The sequence below is a fragment of the Armigeres subalbatus genome, chromosome 2 (assembly GCF_024139115.2).
Source record: "Armigeres subalbatus isolate Guangzhou_Male chromosome 2, GZ_Asu_2, whole genome shotgun sequence".
NCBI lineage: Eukaryota > Metazoa > Arthropoda > Insecta > Diptera > Culicidae > Armigeres > Armigeres subalbatus.
In genome coordinates this window covers 148,140,644-148,163,796 of record NC_085140.1, presented here as the reverse complement: position 1 = coordinate 148,163,796, position 23,153 = coordinate 148,140,644, and the positions used below count along the sequence as shown (strand labels likewise).

Below are 23,153 nucleotides of genomic sequence, written 5' to 3'. Positions count from 1 at the left end.
CAAGTGCTCTTCGTAGTGCTGCCGCCACCTTTGGATCACCTCACGCTCGTTTGTAAGACGGTTTCCGTTTATGTTCTTACACTTATCGGGCTGTGGCACGTGGCCCTTACGTTAACGGTTTAACTTCTCATAGAACTTTCGTGCGTTATTAGCGCGGTACAGTTCATCAAAAATCGAGTTTTGTCTGTTCCGCGCCCGTTTGTATCGTGACTCGTTCGGTGTTGCAGCCATCTCGCAACGCTGCATTCTTCTCCTCAACTAACTGCTCACATTCGCCGTCATACCAGTCGTTTCTCTGATCCGCCTAGTGCAGCGGTTGCGATGCTTGCAATGGCGGATCGAATATCTCTCCAGCCATCCTCAAGAGATGCTGCGCCTAGCCGCCGATGTAAATGTTAGTATGGCTTTGTAATAATCGAAAGAGAGAAAGTAAACATAGAGAGCCTCTCTTTTGAACATACGACGTTTTAAAACGAGCCTGTGACAAGGGCGGTGTCATCATTGAAAAGAAGTATGAAAAAAAAAATGTGCCTGGGACATCCTGGCTACGATTTGGCGATGGGCTAAACAATAGCATGACAGTTGCCTGTTTCAAAACATTAGGCAAGATTTGCAGTCTCCCAACCCATGCAAGCACATACTGAACATCAAATAAAGTCAATCTAAAATGTTTGGCCATCGGATGTGATATTAAAAATCTCAACAAAATATATGTAGTTTAAATGTGTTAGATTTTATTTATGGTTAAATCAATCTGAGAAATTAATTACATTTACCATATTTTTTCTAATATATTGAACAATTAGTTATGCCAGGTCATATCTAATTTGTTTAAAAAGCTCGATTCATCAGATCATAAATGCATATCTTGCTTGTCGATAGACGAATCTCTAAGATGGTTTGATGAGCAAAATTCGTTTTTAGGGGATTAAAAGCAATCACATAAAAACGAACGTATAATTAAATATGAATCTATCTGAATTATCTAGGTAGTGCACATTTGAGATCAGTGCTTGACATCACCTTGATTCTGAATGGCAAATTTAGTCTAAATTTTGCGGTCTTGTTTTTCTCTAATTAAACGAACATGGAGATAATGTGACAATTGAACTTGACTTGATCCAAAATCGTCATCACATCAGCCACCTTGGTAATAAAGACTGAAATCTCGCATGATCAAATATAGAAAACTCTGTTAATCTATGGAGTAACTTTTAGAACGTTGTCTAGTCTTAAACATATTAAAACAGTCTAAATCCTTGAGGATTGGCAGTCACGACCATTTTATTCAGCAGCTGTTCCACGTGAGACCATTTCTTCTCGGACACGACACGGCTCTGTTCTTCGAGGATCTCTCGTGAGAGTTTATCCTCGTAGAGTTTTCCGAGATACTTAAGCATGCGACCGTACTGACTCAGGGTGTATGCGTGCCAAACTGATGACAGTAGCACCTGAAAGTGACCGGAAACAAATGGGTTATTATTATATTCATTAGCATAAAAGCCGTGAATAGGCGTGTACTGACCTTCGTGTCACTGTAATCGATAAACTTTCCAATGTCACTGAAAAGTTGCTCGATGGCGTCAAGCTGATCCGCTCCATCGTCTCCCACCTCGTTGCTGTCCACAACCGCTTTGATGACGCGCAATTTGGATAAAGCTATTAGTTTCCTTTGAGAGGCTTCCAGGAGTTGCTGTTTTTGTTTGTCCATTTGACTGCAACGATAGATGTATTGACATTTGGACGGTGAATAGCTGATAAGTTGTAATAAGAACCATTTAGGCAGCACTTATTATTCCCATTATCAATGTATATTACTTGACCGCATTTCAACAATTCTTGATTTTTCGTACAGCACCAAAAACCCACGAAAACTAACTATGCATTAAACATTTAGACATTTGGTTTTAATGCGTCCGAGTAATAAACGTTGAGGACGGAATGGGAATGTTATCGTTCAATACAGTTTTAAGTAACATACGCCTGTCGCTAATATTTTGTATCATAGATAATTTTAAATCATCCGGAGTTTTTACTTTTCTTCGAAATAGAGGTTCATTTTGGATACAACATTTGATATAAGAAAAAATCCAATGCACCAAAAAAATAGGAGTTTGCAAACATGTTACATCAAACATTACTTTAAACCGATATAGGGACATCTGCATAATATATCCAACCATATCGTTTATGGATTTTTGGATCATACACTGCCAAAAATATCTATATAACATATATGTGTCGCCGTTATAATTTTTTGCAATAGCTGCACCCTAATATAATCGATATTGAACCACACATAAATTAAATAATCGCTAATTCGAGACCACACATAAAGCTGATTTGGATATATATATTTTATTAGTAGTTCGCGTGGAGAATGGTTAAGTGTGATATACATACATCATAATTTAAATCTATGGATTTTTGCCAATAAATATGTGTGGATTTTTAGTAGTGTAGGATGTCGAACAATTAGTAAACATACTCACGTTTTAATTTTGGCTGCATTCGGTCTGCTATCTGTTTTCAGCCCGTAGTATGCCAGCAGCGTATTTTGATCAATTTCCTTCAATGTCAAATCTGCCAACTCGATGATCTTGATTAGCTTAAATTTCAACAGCGCAGCAGCACTTTTGTCGTTTTTATCCAAATTGCTTGCAAACGTAAGCGGTAGATTTGCTTTCAAATCGTTGCTATCCATGTTGTCGATCAATGCCAGGTGAGCCCCCACAAAGGTGGGATTGTCCTTCAGAACGGTGTTGTACACAGTTTCTGCGTTTTCGGCGTCTAGTTTGGCGATTTGCGCAACTTGGTAATCACGAAGTCCTTCGCTATATTCTTCAAATTTAGTCTTATTCTCCTTGGGACTTCCGGTACCATTTTTCTTCACGATTGGCCCCTCTGTCAGAACGTATTGGAAGCTATGTGTGTCGCATTTTTTACCCAGCTCATCCTTGGCGTAAACTATGGTTCCTTCAAGCCAAGAACACTGACTTTGGAACGATGCTTTCTGGAGCTTTTCATTTGTTATCGGCGCTAAATAAATTGGACGAGTCACTGCTGCAGGGAAGGGCAAGGAAGTTATCTTCTTACTGTTGACGATGGCTTGATTGTACGACTTATAAATATCTACTGCTAAAGTATTGGCCAGTTTAATATTTGCTAGCATGGTTGTTTCGGAAATCTTCTCCAGCAGTTCCCTTTTCTCGTGACGGATTTGCAATCGTATTGTGTAGTCGCCCTTTTCCAACTTCAGGTAGGAATCATTCGAGTACGCATCGCCACATCCTACCATCATTTTATTAGAGTCGAACACCATCCAGAACTGCGATTCGAATTCACTTTCGTACAGAATGGTGCTGAACAGGGGTGCATAAAACGCCACCTCTTGGTTTTTATTCAAATGAAAACTGTAAGTCAGAACGTTCTGGTAGATTTGACGGCCGGGGTGCACAACGTCTCGAGGGCTCAGCGGAGTGATTTTCGTCTCCGATGGTTTCAGTACCATGACAGCTGACTTCAGGGAAACGGATGGCAGTACTTCTTCAGCGGACAGCGTAGTCAAATCAATGCGATGTATTCCACTGGCGCTGTGCATTATATCTGAAGCGTTTAAAGCGTTTAAATTATTACTTGACCTATACAACAGCGCAGACGATTTTTGGCAGTTTGTATTATACCACAAGAGGCTCTGATATACAAAAACAATTCAGTCATGCCAACTTTAAACGGAATAAGTCATACAAAACAAATTCCAATAATAGAAATTGCCAACAACGTCAATTTTCTTATCTCTAATCCTAATCATACTTACTTCCATTAGTTGGAGAAATACCATGAAATTTGATAGAATACTTCAGCGGTACTGTGCCGAAATTGGACCAATACTTGGCGATACAAACTTCCAAAATATTGTCACCCTGGAAAGTAAATAGCATTTCTTGATAACAATTCTACTAAAAGAAGGACATTAACTGTAGGGGAAGGAAGGGGTCAAATCAAGTGAGTCACACAAATAAATAAGATCACCCATAAGTAAAGTCTTACAAAATGGGAAAAACTTACGAAAGGGAGGAGAAGTGAGTCTAAAATTGGGTTACGTAATGTGTGAGTAGCCCTCAATATTGTAATGAAATCAAAAATTATTCATAGGCTTCGACATCACTCAACTGTTCATCTTACTAGTCCGTGTACTTTTTTTCCGTTCCATTTTTCCTACTTTGTTTTTTTTTTATTCCTTTCTTTATTTGTTAGGCACTCTGTGTTACTTAACCGCTACTGTGCCGAGATCTACTGTGGTACTCTGCTGTACAGAATCCACACAGAATCTATTTTTAGATTTTCCATTATCATTATTGTTGTCGTTGCCAGTCCATCTCATCGTGAGTCCATTGTGTCCGTTTGTCCATGTCGTGCGTCCAATGATCGTTGCATTGTTTGGTTGCCATTTATCCGGGTACGTTGGAGGAATGCCTCCGAGAAGAACAAGTTGTCAGTCGTCATCAGGCAGCCGTGACGGTAAGGCGCGTCTCCCAAACGCCACCGTATGGGCTGCGCATCCGACGACTGACGAGGGTTTGGTGGAGGGGCTGGGAATCGAACCCATGACCATTCGCTTGTAAGGCGAACGTGTAGCCAACTACGCTACGGGACCCCCCATTCCTACTTTGTATATTTACATATATTTCTGATGTCGATTTTCTTCCATCATGCAAATGTTGTTAGCAACTCTTTTAAGAAACGCACCAAACGCTCACAAACTCCCTATACTTGTGACACATATATGATACCAATATCACTGTACAGCATAAAATCATATGTCTGTCACACAGAATCACGCTGGTATCACGATAGCACGATGATTTCCGTACCCTGCCCTTCGACCGTTGTATTGTACGAAACAGAACATAATTTGTTGTTTGAAATGTCAAATACGCCGTTTGACATATTAAATAAAAACAAACACAAACAGCTGACTGAGTAAAAATCGTTTTTCTGCTATTCCGGGTGATATTTTTCACAACAACGGTAAAATAATAATTCGTAAGCCTATTATTTGCTACAAATTTGCTCTGAAGATGTCTTCCTATTGATTTTGCCAGTTCTTGGGTTGTTTCCGGGAAGATCTACCGTCACTTTTGCATGATATTTAATGGTTTGAGTTCTGTATCTGATTTTAAACATTTTGTGCAAGGATCCCATCGGTTTCAATTGGAATGAGGTCTGGGGATCGGAAAAGATACGGGATCTTTGATTTGCCATTAGTCAGCATCTACTTTTTTAGATAGGAGAATGTTTTGTACCCTTGTTTTGGATAACTACAAAATTGGATCTATGACCCAATTGATCGGTCAAAATGTCAAAATGAATTAGACGATTAGTGCCGTTTGCGCTGAAATCACCCCAAACCATAGAATAGAGTGATTAACGTCCGCAGAAATAATTGCCCTGCGGAATATTTGCAGAATGTGCACATTTATGCTAAAATGCCTATCCAGTTTTCCGCAAGCGGTAATGGCTGCCAGCTAGCTTGCGGGTCTCTGATTTGACGATTGTGGAGGTCAACTGCACCCACCGCTCCGAGCATTCTGACCAATGTGGTATATAAAAATGTGCTGATTCAGTGAATTCAAGCCTTCTTATATACCATATTGATCAAAATGCTCGAATGGTGGGTGCAGTTGACCTCCAGAAACGTCAAATCGAAGACCAACTTTCCCTGCTAACAGACTGGCGGCCATTCGCGAAGTCGAAGCAAAATTCTTCACACAAACAATGACAGTTCTTTATGGGTTTTTACAGTAGAGCAACAGAGAGGAGGAGATGGCGGCCATGTTTCACTCAAACTCTGAGAGATAGCAATGGGATTTCCCATAGGAGGAAGAGCAGAATTTGCTTTGACTTCGCGAATTACCGCTTGCGGAAAACTGGATACGAAGACTTGGAAAACTATGACGCGAATTTACAATTTATTCAAAAAATATGGGTAAATATTGTGTAATACTCATAAAAACTATAGTAACAGTTTATGATTTCTATTCATTTTGATGAAAAATATAGTTTTGGAAAACGGTAGAATCAGTTTCAAAACAAGCTGTCATATAGATACAACGGTGGAAAGAAAAGATGTATGTCATCTTGTCACTGTACGCGTACAGCGTGATACGAAAATCATTGTGCGGAAATCATATGTCTGTCGACAGTACTACTCTGCTATGTGCCGACACAAAATTCACTCCAGTGCTGGATTTCATTCTAATTTACGATCGAATGTATGCATACTCCGCATAGCCATCGAGTAGATGTCGGGGAATTTTTAATCGTCGCTGCGCAAGAGTATCCCAGTTTTGAAGCGATTGCCCATTCACTTCGTTATCATCTTCAGAATGTCTCTAGCATGCTTCTCTACCGCCGACTGTGAAACAACGAGCGGTGCAAGAGCAGCCCCATGGCGAAAGAAGATTCAGGTTGTATGGATGTTGGCCCTCCCTTTCTTGGACCAACTTAATGTCCAGCCCATCTTCGATCGCATAGCAATCGGTTCGTTTGGTCTACCAACAAGCGACTCCAGCGACGCAAACAAGTGCAGGTTATCCAAACCGAAGAGAATGGTTGGCAACCCAGACGGAAAATCATTCATACTATCGACAGACATATGATTTCTGTACAGTGATACACGTACCATGTTGTACGCGTACAGTAGCAGTATGACACACATATTTTCTTACCATTCGCTGCGTTACTGTAGTATTATTTGCGTTACATATAGATTTTTCTTACAAAATAATAAAAATTTATTTTCCATTTTTACATGACCTGTAAATATATTAAAAATGTAAATAGGGGGAATGACGGCTTTGGCAGGTTTTGTTTTATTATTGGCAGGGTTTTTTTTTGTGACTGACAATGCTCACATTTGGCCTAAACATTCTTTGCATATCAAAGAATATTCTGGCCAAATTTCATAAAATTTGGTCGACAAAAACCACCCTGACAATAATAGAACAAAACCTGCCAAAGCCGTCTCATACTTTATTAAAATCCGGCCTTTTGCTGATTATTTTAAACATTTTTATTGTTGTTCAAAACACACTTGGTGAATTTTCGATTGATGTAAAGAAACACTACTATCTGTAAAATTGCTAAAAAGTAAATTTGTCGTTATCAAAATTATTATATTACAATATGTACAGCTTTTTTGATTATTGGCATTGAAAAAAAAACGTAAAATCCCTATTTACGCCCAAACAAAATCCCTATTAAAACTGTTCCCCCTCGTGGAAACTCTTCGATATGCAAAATTTTCTGGCATTGTCCGTTGTCTTACAAAATATGTAAGTGTTTATTATTATATTCTTTATTATCGTGATTTAAAAAAAATGTAAGTATTCAGTCTGAACAATCACTGTGATTTTTTTATTCTTCGGATTTTGAAGCCGTTTTCCTAACTTTGTAGATCTTTGCTAATTTAAGGATACTCCAAAAGGACATTTTCTGATATCCCATTTTCCTAGATTCTAGAGATTCGATTGGATCATTGTCATGATCTTAACTTTACAAAATATCTTCAGACACGTTTAACTCTGTGAATCATACAAATTCTTAATATTCCCACATTCTTTCCTTAGATTCCTGCGTTATTCAGAGTTTGACAAATTATTTCAATTTTCGTTGATTTTTCAGTACATATACGGAAATGACCTAGATTCTCAAAATTATTTAAACCTCCATTCTCCAAGTTCAGTAGACCCTCTATAGTGTCCAAGATTTCTTTTCTCTCCTGGTTTTTTGGATGTGGACCATTTTTTTTAATCCAATTTCTTACGATTTCCATAGCTCATCCAGAATTTACAGATTTATCATGTGGTAATGCGGGACATTCTCCGGGCAATTCGGATCTAGCAGGCTGAATCAGTGAATCCAGGACTGTAATATTAAAATTAGTAAAAGGATTGATGGAGATATCCGTGCTGTTAAGTACACTGGATTTTGTTTTTACACGATTTACATTTTCTCAATTTTCCACTCATCCTAAATGTTTAACGCATATTAATTATCATGTGATTTTTCTTTGATTTATTCTGGATTTTTTGAAACATGTTGCGAAGAGTTTGGTGGTAAATTGAAGTCACACGATCAAAAATACGAGCGAAAAAAAATCGTGTAAAAACAAAATCCTGTGTATTACTTATTGTAGGCGATGAAATATTAATTTAATTGTTAGGAAATAATTAGTTCAAATATAAATAGAAAATATGTTGACGTTTCCTTTTTATAAGAAATATTTACAAGAATCTAAGAAAAAAGATCAGCGTTCCAGATTTGTCTAAAACTCAGAATAAAAAAAAATGGGAATAGCAAAAGAAAATTATTTAAGGTCTCCAAGTATAACCAGGACAGACAGTTACAATATATGCCTACTGAACAAATCATTTAGTAAATTCAGTGATATGATGTGGCATATAAATTTGTAAAATAAGTAATTTGAACTAAAATGGAATATACAAATATATCGCCTACGAACACGTTCTTTGGTCTTTTTCATATTCCAACAAGAAAAAACTCATTTTTCTTTTTATGTTTTAACGTCAGTGATGGGTAGTGACCGCAACCAGATGACGCCATTGTATGCGTTACTAGCATTGCTTGCATTCAAATTTGCTTTGCGCTGTACCTGTAACGTTGTATACAACGGGCGCAGAGCAGGGTACGTATCAGCGTAGAATCACCATTGCTTGGGTAATACCAACGTGATTCTGGGTGACAGATATATGATTTTATCCTGTACAGTGATTTTCGCATCATATATCTGTCACAAGTATCACTGGCATCTCAGCTAGATATGTGTACCACTTCTCACCTCCGTGTATCGAACAATCTGTTTTGTTAGCTGCAACTCTGATAATGTCCGAGTTTTGAACAGCAAAAGCCTTTTGCTTCTACCTCTCCAGCTCTCTAAGCCCCTTGACGATATTCAATCGTCGGAATTCATCGCAATTTTTGATCAGATGATCCGTTCACTCACAGATCCAGCACGTCCAACTGACTTTTGTTCAAATTAATACACATGCACAAACTTCATCTTCCTGGGATTCTTTCTCTCAGGACGCGCTCGCAGCATTTGGGCTTATTCTACGAGTCGAGTGACGTGAGGTGAGTCGATTATAGCAATTCTCACGTGAGGTGACCATGTTATTCAAATGGGGCTATACGACTCTTCTCACGTCATTCGAGCAATCTCACGTCACTCCACTCGTAGAATAACCCAACTAACAATTTTGGTGCTAAAAGCTTCAACTTCTAGCCTTTGGCTGTATAATATTTGAATAAAAGCAGCCAATGCTGAATAAAAGAAAAGCCTCCGCAAATAATCCATTAAACTGCAACTCGACTATTACCCAAATATCTATCAGCTAGTCAGTTTGTACCGAATATATTTCATCTTTTATCGTTTATGCAGCTTTCATATATTCATAAAACAGCTCTGTCTGAATTAGCAACAAAGCTCATCGGTTAAGAGCTCATGTATGTAATTGAGTTGCTTGTTAGCAACTTCCCATATTACGGTGAGTAGCATTCACAATGAAAACGTTTTCGCTGTTGTTATAGCACTAACAATATAGCGTAATGGCGCTATAAATGAACTAACGAAGCTTTTAGGCAACTTCTGTATCTTTGAAGATTACATAACGTTTAAGTAAACCTTATACTGCTTCTTCCAATAGCTTATCAGTATGGAACGTCAAAACCGCAATGTTTACATTTGATTTTTGTTGCCGGAGCTGTGTATGAGCTATTGATTTCTGTAATGCAGCTACAAAGGTTTTCACCTGCTCTTATAGCAACTGACAAAGCGCTGTCAATAACGCTAGCATAATGTGACCAGCAAGCGTCCTGCGAAACGCGGGACGCCTATCTGGATTGCGTCATTGGCTTGAAAATGAATCCTCCAAAAGAGCATTTCGCATAGATTTTGGCCCAAAAAAAATTGGAAAAATATTTGTAAAACTGTATGAATTGTAATAAATTTGTAAAACGAAGTTGAAAAATGCAGCGTCCCGCGAAACGCGGGACGTCTGGTCACATTACGCTAGCAGCTAGTGTAAGAAAACTAGCCATTTAGAAGCGATATTTCTGTTGACGGCTACTGTTAAACGATTAGCAGCAGAGTAGCATCCATACAGATCGAGAAAATGTTGCCTAAAAACAATTTCAGCGATTGATGATGAAAAAAAGTTAGCCAACAGAACATGCTGATAAATGTTCGAATAATGGTTGAAATAATGCTGAAAGCATAATTTTTAAGCTTATGTGCTAAAAGCAGCATGTAGGCCTCTTTCTAACGTTTATACAGCATGAAGCTGAAAATAGCGTTAGTAAAACAACCTATAGGGTATGCGAAGAAGCACATCCATAATTTTCTTTGTTATTTACATATGTCAAAGTGACGGTGATTACAGAGCAGCGGCCATTGAATCAGGAGATCAGGAGTTCGAATCTAGGTAGCAACAAAATTGATATTTGAGTTCTCACAAAAAAAAAACATTAAATAAACTCCGAAATTTACTCTCCTCTCAAATAATATTTAATCAAATTGAATTCAGTGGCTGTATAAAACTTATTTAACAGATTCAACAAATCTGAATAAGCGCCATTGAAGCGAATTATATTACTAAATGGTTTAGTAAAGATTGAGAAAAAATTGTGTAACATGCTGTAAAGTAGTTGTGCCGGCACGTCAAAAACAGCTGAATAGATTCGCCAGATTTGCTGGTAAAGGAATTGAATAGATGTTCTTGATCATAAGTATAGCACACATATTCAGCTTGAAGCCGTATAAACGAGTTGAAATAACATTTACATTGACATTAAATGTTAGTTGGGAAGCCCAATTATGAACTCTTTATCATCGAACACATCCGAAACGATTTCGAGATAAACGCACAGTTGCTTCAACATGATGTCGAAATTTATAAATGTCTCCAGCCGATGCGCTCTAGGCGCTGGAGCGTTCCATTTCATTGTTAGCAGTGTCTTGAGCAGCTACTCTAGCTTCCCAAACACACTATGAAAGTCTCGAATCACGTCCGAAACGGAATCAGCCAGAACCGACTCCTTTTGAGCCTTTTGAGTTTCAGTTTTGCTCGACGACGAGTTAACGCTGATCAAAACAGCAGTTCCATTGCATCTCAGATTCAATCATCCGACATTGGTCGGGATTGTTTCAACTCGCGGTCATCGTCTGGACCTTCTTCTCAATTATCAGCATAGATTTCTCTAGTTCATTCATCACAGTCGAGCCCATCCAGCCAGCGAGCCACAGTCGTCCCGGTCCTGTGTTTGAGCTAGACGAGGAGGTCTTCCGCACACCATCGGCAGGCAAGTACAATACAGCAACTAGGTCTTCTCTGCCTGAAAGATTTTCAACTTCCAGCATCGAACGACGAGACAAACTGTTAGTATACTACCAAAATGTGGGCGGCATCAATTCTTCCATCGAAGAATATCGTCTAGCAGTCACTGATCAGTGCTATGACATCGTCGTCTTCATCGAAACATGGCTCAATGAGAACACGCTATCTAGTCAGGTGTTCGATTCTGGATATGAAGTTTTCCGTTGCGACCGGAGTCATAGCAACAGCCGAAAAACTTCCGGAGGAGGTGTATTGGTCGCTGTTAAATCAAGCCTACAGCCCAGAGCCTGGGAATGTCTTGAGCAGGTTTGGACGTCAATCGAGCTGGGCGATCGTAAGCTGTTTCTTTGTGCAATATACATCCCACCTGATCGAACCCGCGATATTAATTATGTTGGAATTCACTGCGATTCCGTTTCGTCGATCCTTGAGGCTGCTAATTCTATTGATCACATTGTCGTACTTGGTGACTTTAACTTGCCAGGTATCTCGTGGAAACACTCCCCCAACGGCTTCCTTTTTCCGAATGCTGGTCTCTTCGTTCTCCACGCTGGAGCTACGAAGCTTCTTGATAGTTACATTTCAGCCACGCTACAACAGATCAATTCCATTGCTAATGCAAATAATCGCTATTTGGACCTATGTTTCTCTAGCGATGAAGGGACATCCACATCCATAACTATGGCTATATCGCCACTAGTGAAGCTGGTTGCACATCATCCCCAGTTAACAGTTTCAATCGACCACAGTTTGCCTCATGATGATGAGGTTTCTTCGATTTCATTCTACTACGACTACCGTAAAGCTGATCATAGTTGTATTGCTGAATTTTTCTCCTCCTTCGATTGGGAGAGCATTTTGAATCCAGAAGAAACCAATAGTTCTGCGCGACCTTTCTCCAATGTTTTAACATATGTAGTTGACAGATTCATACCGAACACAATTCGTAAAAAACAAAACGGGCCACCTTGGCAGACAAACGCGCTTCGAAAACTACAGTCGCCTCTCCACATCTCGATATTGAAGTGACCATCGAGATAGGGAGAGATCGGGGAATGGAAGAAAAATTGAAATGGATACTAGATCCAAAAAAGCTCGTTGCTATGAAAAACGACAACAAAACAAATGTCGTTTGCTGATGTTGACATGTTTGTAATCTTCTATATAATAAAAATGAGTTGAGATTTCCTTCCTGATGATTTAATTCGCGAACGGGTTGACCGATTTGCAAGATTTTTTTCTAATCGATTAGTGTTGGGATCCGCAAGGTTTGTATCTACAAAAAGTTGGTGAATTTAACGGGGAAATGCAAAAAATCATTTGAATACAATTTTGGGTCAGCTGTTGAGGAAAACAAAACAAACGCGCGGAAATTGATCTAGCGTGCGGTGCTGCAAATAGTTCATTATGACATTTGCAGCACCGGGCAAAGCTGGGTTTCTTTGGCTAGTTGTTCATAAATTATTTAGTAGGAGGTACAAAATATGATAAGAACACATCGAGATAGAGAGATATCGAGATAGGGAGGTTATCGAGATGTAGAAAGTCCAAATGTATGTAGATTGAAGGGACTGAGGAAATCATCGACATAGGGAGAGATATCGAGATATAGAACATCGAGATGTAGAGAGTCGACTGTAAAATGTATCAAGAGGAGTGCTCTGCGAAGGTTTGTCAAACATCGAACAATCCCGCTCAAACGCCATTACGCCACACTCAACCGCGAGTACAAGAGGATCAGCAAGCGATGCTTTCATCACTATCAGCGGAATATTCAGCGTAAGTTTCGATCACAACCTAAACAGTTTTGGAAATATGTGAAGGAACAGCGCAAGGAGTCTGGACTGCCATCGTCAATGACGTTCAACGGAGTAACAGCTGCTACCACCTGTAAAATTTGCCAATTCTTTTCGGAGAAAATCGTAATCGATGAGATTCTGGTAGATGCGATTGACCGTGAACCAAAGCGCGGGCTGTTATGGCAGCCTATAACCAAGGAGCACCTAAACGACTTCGAATTGGCTGATGACATTGCACTCCTCGCGCAACGACCTTGCCGAGCGCTCCTCTTTGGCAGGTTTAGTCATCAACGTCAACAAAACCAAATCGTTGGATGTAAACACGGTGACTCCTTCCTGTTTCACAGTAGCCGGGCAACCAGTGGAGAATGTTGAAAGCTTCCAATTTCTTGGTAGCCAAATGGCGTCAGACGGAAGTACCAAGATCGACATAGGCGCACGGATCAAGAAAGCAAAGGCTGCCTTTGTGAGTTTAAGAAATATCTGGAAAACCACAAAAAACGAATTTTCAACTCTAACATGAAATCTGTGCTGTTATACGCTAGCGAAACATGGTGTGTATCAGTGGAGAACACTCAACGGCTGCAGGTGTTCATCAACAGATGCCTACGGTATATAATTCGGGCCTGGTGGCCTCACAACTGGATCTCAAACAACGAGCTCCATCGTCGTTGTCACCAGAGGTTGAGAACGGAATACTCACGGAATTGTTTTGGGTTACTGAAAAAAATGTTCTGGGTTGCAGAATAGATTTCTTCTGGGACTCCGACCGGGATTATTTTGGGCTAACGAACGGAATTCATTTGAATTTTCGAACAGAATCTTTTTGGGCTTTCAAACGGAATGCTTTTGGGTTTCTCATAGGAATTATTTTGAGCTTCTAAACGGAAATTTTCTGGGCTCCTAAAGATTTTTTTTAGTTTTCGAATGGAATCCGTTTGGGCTCACGAACGGAATTCTTTTGGGCTTGCAGACGGAATTGTTTTGTATTTCTTATAGGAATTGTTCTAGGTTTCTGAACGGATTTCTTCTAAGCCTCCGAATGGAATCATTTTGGGCTAACGAACTAAATTCTTCTGGGCTTCCTCACGAAATTATTTTGGGTTACTGAAAAGAATTGTTCTGGGTTGCTGAATGGATTTCTTTCGGGCTTCCGAACGGGATTTTTTGGGCTAACAAATAAAATGCTTTTGGGATTCCGAAAGGAATCCCAGAAAATTGATTCCTTTTGGGCCTTCAAACAGAATCGTTGTAGGCTCCTGAACGAAAGTTTTTTAGGCTTTCGAACGGAATTCTTTTGAGCTTTCGAACAGGACTTTCGAATGGAATTCTTTTGGGTGTCTGATAGGAATTATTTTGAACTTCTGAACGGAATCTTCGAAAAGAACATTTTTATGCCTCCGAATAGATTTTTTTGAGTTTTCGAATGGAATCCTTTTGGGCTTCCGGATGGAATTGTTATGGGTTTCAAAATGGATTTCTTCTGGGCCGCCGATCAGCGAACATGTTTCCTGTCTACGAGAAGGGAAATAAACGAGACGTCGACAATTACCGTGGTATCACCTCTTTGAGCGCTATTTCGAAACTATTCGAACTCGTGGTCATGGAGCCACTACATGCCCATTGTAAGCAACATATCAACGATGAACAACACGGCTTTATGTCTGGACGTTCAACAGCTTCAAATCTCCTATGCCTAACTTCCTATATAACGGAAAGTATGGTCAGTCATGCCTAAACTGACGTCATTTATACTGACCTGTCTGCTGTCTTCGACATGGTAAACCACGATATTGCGATTGCGAAAATGGAAAGATTTGGCGTCAAAGGCAGACTTCTACAATGGTTTCGTTCGTACATGTCAGGTGTTATCATTGGAGATGATCGAGCACCTCCGTTCATTTCCACATCAGGGATCCCGCAGAGCAGCCATATGGTACCTTTGACTTTTCTCCTGTATTTTAACGATGTGCACCCCCTTCTTAGAACTCCACAACTATTTTACGCTGATGACCTCAAGATTTATCTACAAAGCGGATCAACTGAAGATTGTATTTTGCTTCAGCAACCGTCAGCTACCGACTACAGGATATACTTTAATCGAACGCATAAGCGAAGTGAAAGACCTAGGAATGATTTTGGACTCTCAACTAACGTTTAAACAACATATCTCCTATATTGTGGACAAGGCTTCCCGTACGTTGGGGTGTGTATTCAGGATGACCAAAAACTTTACAGATATTTACTGCCTGAAATCGTTATACTGATCGCTATCCCGATCGATCTTAGAATATTGCTCGGAAGTCTGGAGTCCGAACTATAATAATGACGTTGAGAGGATTTAATCTGTGCAGCGACGTTTTCTACGCTTTGCGCTTCGTAGATTCCCATGGAGGAATCCTTTCCTACTTCCAAGTTATGAAAGTCGTTATCTTTTAATTCGTCTGGAAGCGCTCCATGTACCAAGGAATGTGACAAAGGCTGATGTTCTACAAGGTCGCGTAGACTGCCCAAGAATCCTGGACTAAATTAACATTAATGTCGCACCCTGAGCGTTACGCAACAACATAATGCTCCGTCTACTGATTCCACGCACAAGCTATAGCCTACACGGAGCTGTCATGGGTCTGCAGAGGGTTTTTAACCGGGTGGCCTCATTATTTGATTTTAACGTTTCTCGTCAAGCTCTTCGTCGACGATTCTCCAGTGTATTTTTAAAATTTAAAATTAAAATAGCATTAAGATTTTAATAAGACCAAACATTATTGGGGCACTAGAATGCCTGTTGATGTATAAACCAATAAAGCCCAACAGATTCTCCAGATTCGCGAAACAGGCGACAAAAGAGAACCAACGACAAAGGTTTGTTTTTGTCGGAGATAATAATGACAAAGATCCGATTTTTTTTTGTCATCAAGACAATTTTGTTGCAAAGGCTTGTTGCATGGTGCGTTTGTCAGTAACAAACTCTGTTGATGACAAAGGGTATATTGTTAGGCGTTGCTCGAATATTGATTCCCTGCTCCTAATATATTGATTGATTCGCACACCCTTGGCCAGCTAGTATCATCTCCATCGTACTGAGGTCCAAAGCCCAGGAACGTTTCCTTGAGTCCGTAATTACAATCGATATATCGTTACGCAGCTTAGTATTCATTAAGCACTACCACAGTTGTTAACCGCGAGGTTTCTTAGCAGAGTTACCTTTCGTGCATTCGTATATCATGAGGCTAACATGATGACACTTTTCTGCCTAGGGTCGAACAAAATTCCAACCCAAAAATTTCAACCGACCAAAATTATTAAAATTGACTAATTCATGATACTAACCACACACTTGAAGGGATGCACCGTCGTGGAAACACTGTTGACCGGCAATATTTTCTGCGTTTCTTGCGCCTTGCAATACTTCATCGGCAATATCTGCATCGTATGGATCAGAAACTTTCCGCCCACAGTATCGTTCGTATCGGTGGAAATCATCTCCAGCACGGCCCATGTTGCATATTTTGGCACCAGGAAGAAATTCCGCAGAATCGTATTGGGCTTGCATGTGATCGATTCGGTTTGAGTGTACTCAAAAGTTTTCGGATCCACTACGATCGGTTGCACTACGGTGACTGGTATCTCGAACAAGACACCCTTTTCAACGCAGCCAGAATCATATGCCTTAATACTGTAAAAAGTCGCGGATGTTAGAGCATTCATTATACAAAAATAGTAAACGTACCTTGCTCTATGAACACCAGGAGCTAGTCCAGTAGGATCTACTTTCACGCAGATCGTGCGCTGTGAATAGCAAAGGTCCAAAAAGGATCCACTCTGAATCCACGATTCCGTTGGAATCAGCGTCAGTCTTACGTTAAAACTGATTTTATCAGATGCGGCTAAAATTAAGAGCGTTTAGATCTTTTTTTCATCTAATGATTATCACATTACTCACAAGCATATTTGTCATTGAAAAATACAGGTTCAATACTGACGTTGAATTCCTCCGGCTTGGTCAGCACTCCTTGACGCATATGAATGCCTTTAGCGCCGTTGCTTCCCACACTGACCGAAAACCGCAGATTATTTTCCAAACAATCTTTATAATTTGTTAAATTTTCGAAAGCTTTTTCCACGTTCAGCAGTCCGTTTCCTTGAGCGAATTTGTCAACGTACTCAATTTTAGTGGCAGTGTTCCATAGAGCTCGTTTAATACTGAATGCCGTGAAGTGGACGTTTTTCTGTTTCAATCCGGAAATCAACAGAGCTACCGAACCAGCTACATGTGGAGCCGCCATACTGGTTCCATTCATTAGTTGTGCCTTGGACATGGTAAACTGCGGAACCGAGGCTATCGCAGCCCCCGGAGCACAAACCGTCACTCCAAATCCGCCATCAATGCACGGGTCACGGGAAGTCCAAGTGTAGACGTTCCCTGGTAACTTTTGTCTCAGTGCATATTCCGCCTCCATCATTTCAGGGGACACGTAAGCACCAACTCCAACGCAGCTTGGCTGGCTTATATCCGGAGGAGTACCGATGGTGCAAAGCGCAGGTCCATGATTACCGGCTGAAGCGACCCACACGACCCCATACTTGTTCACCAGTTCGCTCATCAGCTCTCCCACTCGACCAGAACTAGACCAGTGGCCGTGCTCACCGTAGCTCATGTTAATCACATCAATCTTACGACCTGTTTCACATAGCTCCATCACTTTTATGATTGCCCTAACGAGGGAAGTGCCAGTCTCCATAGATCCTAATCTACCGTCACCGATTGTTAGTGACACTACTTTTGCCGCCGGGGCCACTCCATCCAGTTCTGGATTATCCGGATGAAAACCACAAGCAATGGAAGCAACGTGAGTTCCGTGGCTTGCTGCAAATAAACGAAAGCACACCCTGAATAAATATATTTGAAATCAAGTAAATAAAATAATAATCCTATACTTACAGCACATCCCCACAATCTCCAAAACATCTCCACCATCATGAACATTAACCGAGATAGACAAAAATTCATCCAGATTGACCATCTCATGCGTTCGACTGTACTCCCCAACGTGTACTGCTTTCTCCAGGTTACCATCTTCCGTGTTGTCAATAACCGCCGTCCAACCATCAACTGTCGCGAACAGGACACAATCATACGTTGTTTTCAGGTCGGAAAATTTCTTCTCGCATGCACTCAAGAACTCCACCGTGCTGTCCAGGTTCTCTTTGATCAGTCGTTCCTTGAGCGGCAAGTTCTGTGCATTGGGATTCTTAGCGTCGAATTCTGCGACGTCCCGGTTGACATCCGCCATAACCGTCTTGTGTGGTTCGTCCCATGTTTTCAGCTTAGCATCCGCTACAATCTTCTCCCGAATGCGCGACGGATAGAGATCGTGCATGCTCTTCAGGCCAACGCGATACTCGCCCGAGGGACACTTCGTCTTCATTGCGTTGGAAAAGCGAAGAACCCTGCCGGACAGGGCAACAATGGTACCGTCCGGTCCGGCTGTAACGATTTTGCTCGTGTCGACATCTCCGCACCCGGAGCAATCGAAACGCTCAACGACCTTCACCTCACCACCGGGGACGATCTAAAATGAAGAAAGATGGTAAACAATGAATAACTGATTTGTAAGTTTCATGGCATTTGAAGATTTGAAGATATCTATTTAAATTTTTTTGTGGTTGAAATTCAGTTTTATTTTGTCAGTTATTTACAATTGTAGTTCAGCGTTTTCAAATCAATTTGAATCTAATTGGAACATTAAAGCTTCTACATCAAACAAGCGGAGAATTTCCACTCGCGCAATTCCTGGCAAAACAGGGGTGGCATTGCGCATCTCGATTCGTACGAAATTTTTATCGAATCGAGCATGTTTAGAATTATAGCTTTCGAATCGAGCTCAAAAACCAAAATCATCGTTCGAGGAGGTACAAGAATATCGAGATGTTTTGGCATTGTGCATACTCGATACCACACTAGAGAGCGATTCAAGTCGAACGAAAAGCGCTCGTCACCTTTTTTGCTTTCGAACGTTGTTCGAGAGTCATTTCTTGCTTGAAGTTCCTTCATTCCAATATTTCGACACGCGCGTGGCCAGTCTAGCGCTGAACTGTTCTGTTTTATCTTTGCCATTTCATTTTGCTGAACGAAGTACGGTGGAGTGGTTTTGTTGGATTAGGTGAGGAATTTGGGATAAATTTGATAGGATTGATTTTAGGTCAGGATTGTCTATTGAAATTGCGGGGCGAGGAATTGCATGGAAAAAAAGGGATTTATAGTAGGGAATGGCAATGGATTCGATCTCTTACAGATGCCGATTGGTAGCCAGGCTGCGACTTTTCAGGGCCAACACGTGCTAATTCTAGCCGCCATTCTCTTTCTTCCGAACTAGCTGCGTGATCGGAACGCGCGCGGGTAGGTATTCCTCTCCACAGAAACGTCCCCATCGTAGCTGTGATTTTCGCCGTTTGAACACCAGTGTTGGTAGAATATGCTCAAATCTCACTCGCCGAAGCCTCATGCGCAAGCTTACTAACTAATGAGTTTTTCACGCAGAATCGAATCGTTTCGCTCATTCGCCGAAAAATGATTTTGCTCCAAAAAGTGTCAAAACCCAATCGAAGCGTATTTTATGTTTACGTATGGATTTATTATCCATTGTTTTAGACAAAGAAAGTTATTCCGATAAATTTAACAAAGAAGAACACACCTCGCGCTTGATTTGAATCATGGATGAGCTTTGAGAATTTGAGTTTTTACCAACACTGGTTCAGTGAACACCAAGCGGAGGCAACACAGATGAAAGGTGCCACAGCTTCGAAGTACCGAATGTATTTAACATTATCACCCGCTGGTGCAGATTCAGCCTGCGCAATGATAATCGCTGTTGAGCAGCGGTACTAGGGTGGCTCAAATTAGTATGGGAAAAACTTTTTTCATTTTTTTATGGGCCGCGGTTTTTAGCATAACATTCTGTATTTAATTCTACAAGTACGGCATAAGTATCATGATTCTTGATCGTAAATTGTGCCGTCCAACTGCAAATCACTGTTTTTGGATGTTTCTGCATACATTTTTCCATATAAACTTCCAACGAGTTTAGCACCGTCCAAACGTTGACCGATTTGGCTGAAATTTCGTCCAGAGCATCAGGGCATCAAATAGAACCGAATAAGAGGGCGGCCCATCAAAAAAAATTGAAAACGTGTTTTTTAGGCCACCCTAGCCGGTACGCTCGGGCTGTGTTGTCACTCTCCTTCTTCTTCACACGCCCTCCACGAAGGCATGGGGGAGATTACGTTGAGTGCTTTATTCATAAGCATGTTCAACTCACGGTGGATGTCATCGAACACCCGGAGATAAAATTCTCATAGGATCCCGTCGGCGCCGGGAGATCGTTTGGGTGCGCTCGCCCTGATAACAGACAGAATTTCTGCTGTTTGTATCTCCTCTATGAACGCTTCGTTCAGTGGATCATTCGGTGGGATAACAAGTTCACCCGCAAAATCGTCCCCGTTATAGGCATTGCCATCGTTTTCTGCTGTTTCTTCTGAGTAAAGACTCGGGAAGACAATAAATTATTAATGGGACAGTTATGCGGGTACTTTCAATATGAGACGCACACTAATTGATTTTTGTTTTCATGGAGGAGGCTCATATGGCATAATGGCATTTGGCATAATGCCGTTTGGCGTTTCAAGGTGGAGAAAATTCCACTGGCGTAAAATTCTTGCTATATAGCGTATATATTGATTTCGATTATGACCAGGGCCGGATGTAAGGGGGGGGGACGAGACAGGAGGTTTGCGCAGGCCCAATAAGCCGCCTTTAAAAACAACTATTACGAACGACATAGAAGATAATACGACTCGATACAATCGGCAACGACCTAGGCGACGAAAAAAGGATCACGATTGGAAACTTGGAACATGGAACTGCAAGTCGCTAGGCTTCGCAGGTTGCGACAGGATAATCTACGATGAATTACATCCCCGTAACTTCGACGTCGTGGCGCTGCAGGAAATCTGCTGGACAGGACAGAAAGTGTGAAAAAGCGGGCATCGAGCGGCTACCTTCTACCAAAGCTGTGGCACCACCAACGAGCTGGGAACCGGCTTCATAGTGCTGGGAAAGATGCGCCAACGCGTGATTGGGTGGCAGCCAATCAACGCAAGGATGTGCAAGCTGAGGATAAAAGGCCGTTTCTTCAACTATAACATCATCAACGTGCACTGCCCACACGAAGGGAGATCCGACGACGAGAAAGAAGCGTTCTATGCGCAGCTGGAGCAGACATACGATGGATGCCCACTGCGGGACGTCAAAATCGTCATCGGTGACATGAACGCTCAGGTAGGAAGGGAGGTCATCGGACCGGATAGTCTGCATACCGTATCGAACGACAACGGCCAACGATGCATAAACTTTGCAGCCTCCCGCGGAATGGTAGTCCGAAGCACTTTCTTCCCCGGCAAGAATATCCACAAGGCCACATGGAAATCACCTAATCAAGTAACGGAAAACCAAATCGACCACGTTCTAATCGACGGTAAATTCTTCTCCGACATCACGAACGTACGCACTTACCGCAGTGCGAATATTGAATCCGACCACTACCTCGTTGCAGTATGTCTGCGCTCAAAACTCTCGACGGTGATCAACACGCGTCGGAGTCGTTCGCCGCGGCTGAACATTGGGCGGCTTCAAGACGGTAGACTATACAAAGACTACGCTCTACAACTGGAAGTGACACTCCCAACGGAAGAGCTGCTAGGCGCTGTTTCTCTTGAAGATGGCTGGAGAGATATTCGATCAGCTATTGGAAGCACCGTAACCGCTGCACAAGGCACGGTGTCCCCGGATCAGAGAAACGACTGGTATGACGGCGAATGTGAGCAGTTAGTTGAGGAGAAGAATGCAGCATGGGCAAGATTGCTGTAACACCGCACGAGGGCGAACGAGGCACGATACAAACGGGCGCGGAACAGACAAAACTCGATTTTCCGGAGGAAAAAGCGCCAGCAGGAAGATCGAAACCGTGAAGAGACGCACAAAAGTTCTATGAGAAGTTGAACCGTTAACGTAAGGGCCACGTGCCGCAGCCCGATATGTGTAAGGACATAAACGGGAACCTTCTTACGAACGAGCGTGAGGTGATCCAAAGGTGGCGGCAGCACTACGAAGAGCACCTGAATGGCGATATGGCAGACAACGGTGGCGGTATGGTAATGAACCTAAGGGCACGCGCGCAGGACATGCGACTTCCGGCTCCGAATCTCCAGGAAATCCAGGAGGAGATCGGCCGGCTGAAAAACAACAAAGCCCCTGGAGTTGACCAACTACCAGGAGAGCTGTTTAAACACGGTGGTGAAGCACTGGCTAAAGCGCTGCACTGGGTGATTCCCAAGGTTTGGGAGGATGAGGTTCTGCCGCAGGAGTGGATGGAAGGTGTGGTGTGTCCCAAGTACAAAAAGGGCGATAAGCTGGAATGTAGCAACTACCGCGCAATCACATTGCTGAACGCCGCCTACAAGGTACTCACCCAAATTTTATGCCGCCGACTAACACCAATTGCAAAAGAGTTCGTGGGTCAGTACCAGGCAGGATTTATGGGTGAACGCTCTACCACAGACCAGGTGTTCGCCATACGTCAGGTATTGCAGAAATGCCGCGAATACAACGTGCCCACACATCATCTATTTATCGACTTCAAAGCCGCATATGATACAATCGATCGGGACCAGCTATGGCAGCTAATGCACGAAAACGGATTTCCGGATAAACTGATACGGTTGATCAAGGCGACGATGGATCGGGTGATGTGCGTAGTTCGGGTTTCAGGGCATTCTCGAGTCCCTTCGAAACGCGTAGAGGGTTACGGCAAGGTGATGGTCTTTCGTGTCTGCTATTCAACATCGCTTTGGAAGGAGTAATACGAAGGGCAGGGATTGA

The 23,153-nt window shown here is 41.7% G+C and overlaps 1 protein-coding gene across 1 annotated transcript in view; it reads right to left on the bottom strand.

Annotated features, from left to right (window-relative positions):
* Positions 1-712: 712 nt before the first annotated feature.
* The window catches only part of LOC134210991 (tripeptidyl-peptidase 2), a 33,283-nt gene continuing 10,842 nt past the window's right edge, over positions 713-23,153 (bottom strand). The window contains exons 2-9 of the mRNA XM_062687487.1: positions 18,159-18,789; positions 17,160-18,083; positions 16,947-17,103; positions 16,547-16,892; positions 3,818-3,923; positions 2,493-3,606; positions 1,526-1,715; positions 713-1,451 (exon numbers count right to left, since the gene is read on the bottom strand). Coding sequence (XP_062543471.1) covers positions 1,242-1,451; positions 1,526-1,715; positions 2,493-3,606; positions 3,818-3,923; positions 16,547-16,892; positions 16,947-17,103; positions 17,160-18,083; positions 18,159-18,789 — 3,678 coding nt within the window. The 3' untranslated portion in view covers positions 713-1,241. The remainder of the gene's footprint in view (positions 1,452-1,525; positions 1,716-2,492; positions 3,607-3,817; positions 3,924-16,546; positions 16,893-16,946; positions 17,104-17,159; positions 18,084-18,158; positions 18,790-23,153) is intronic.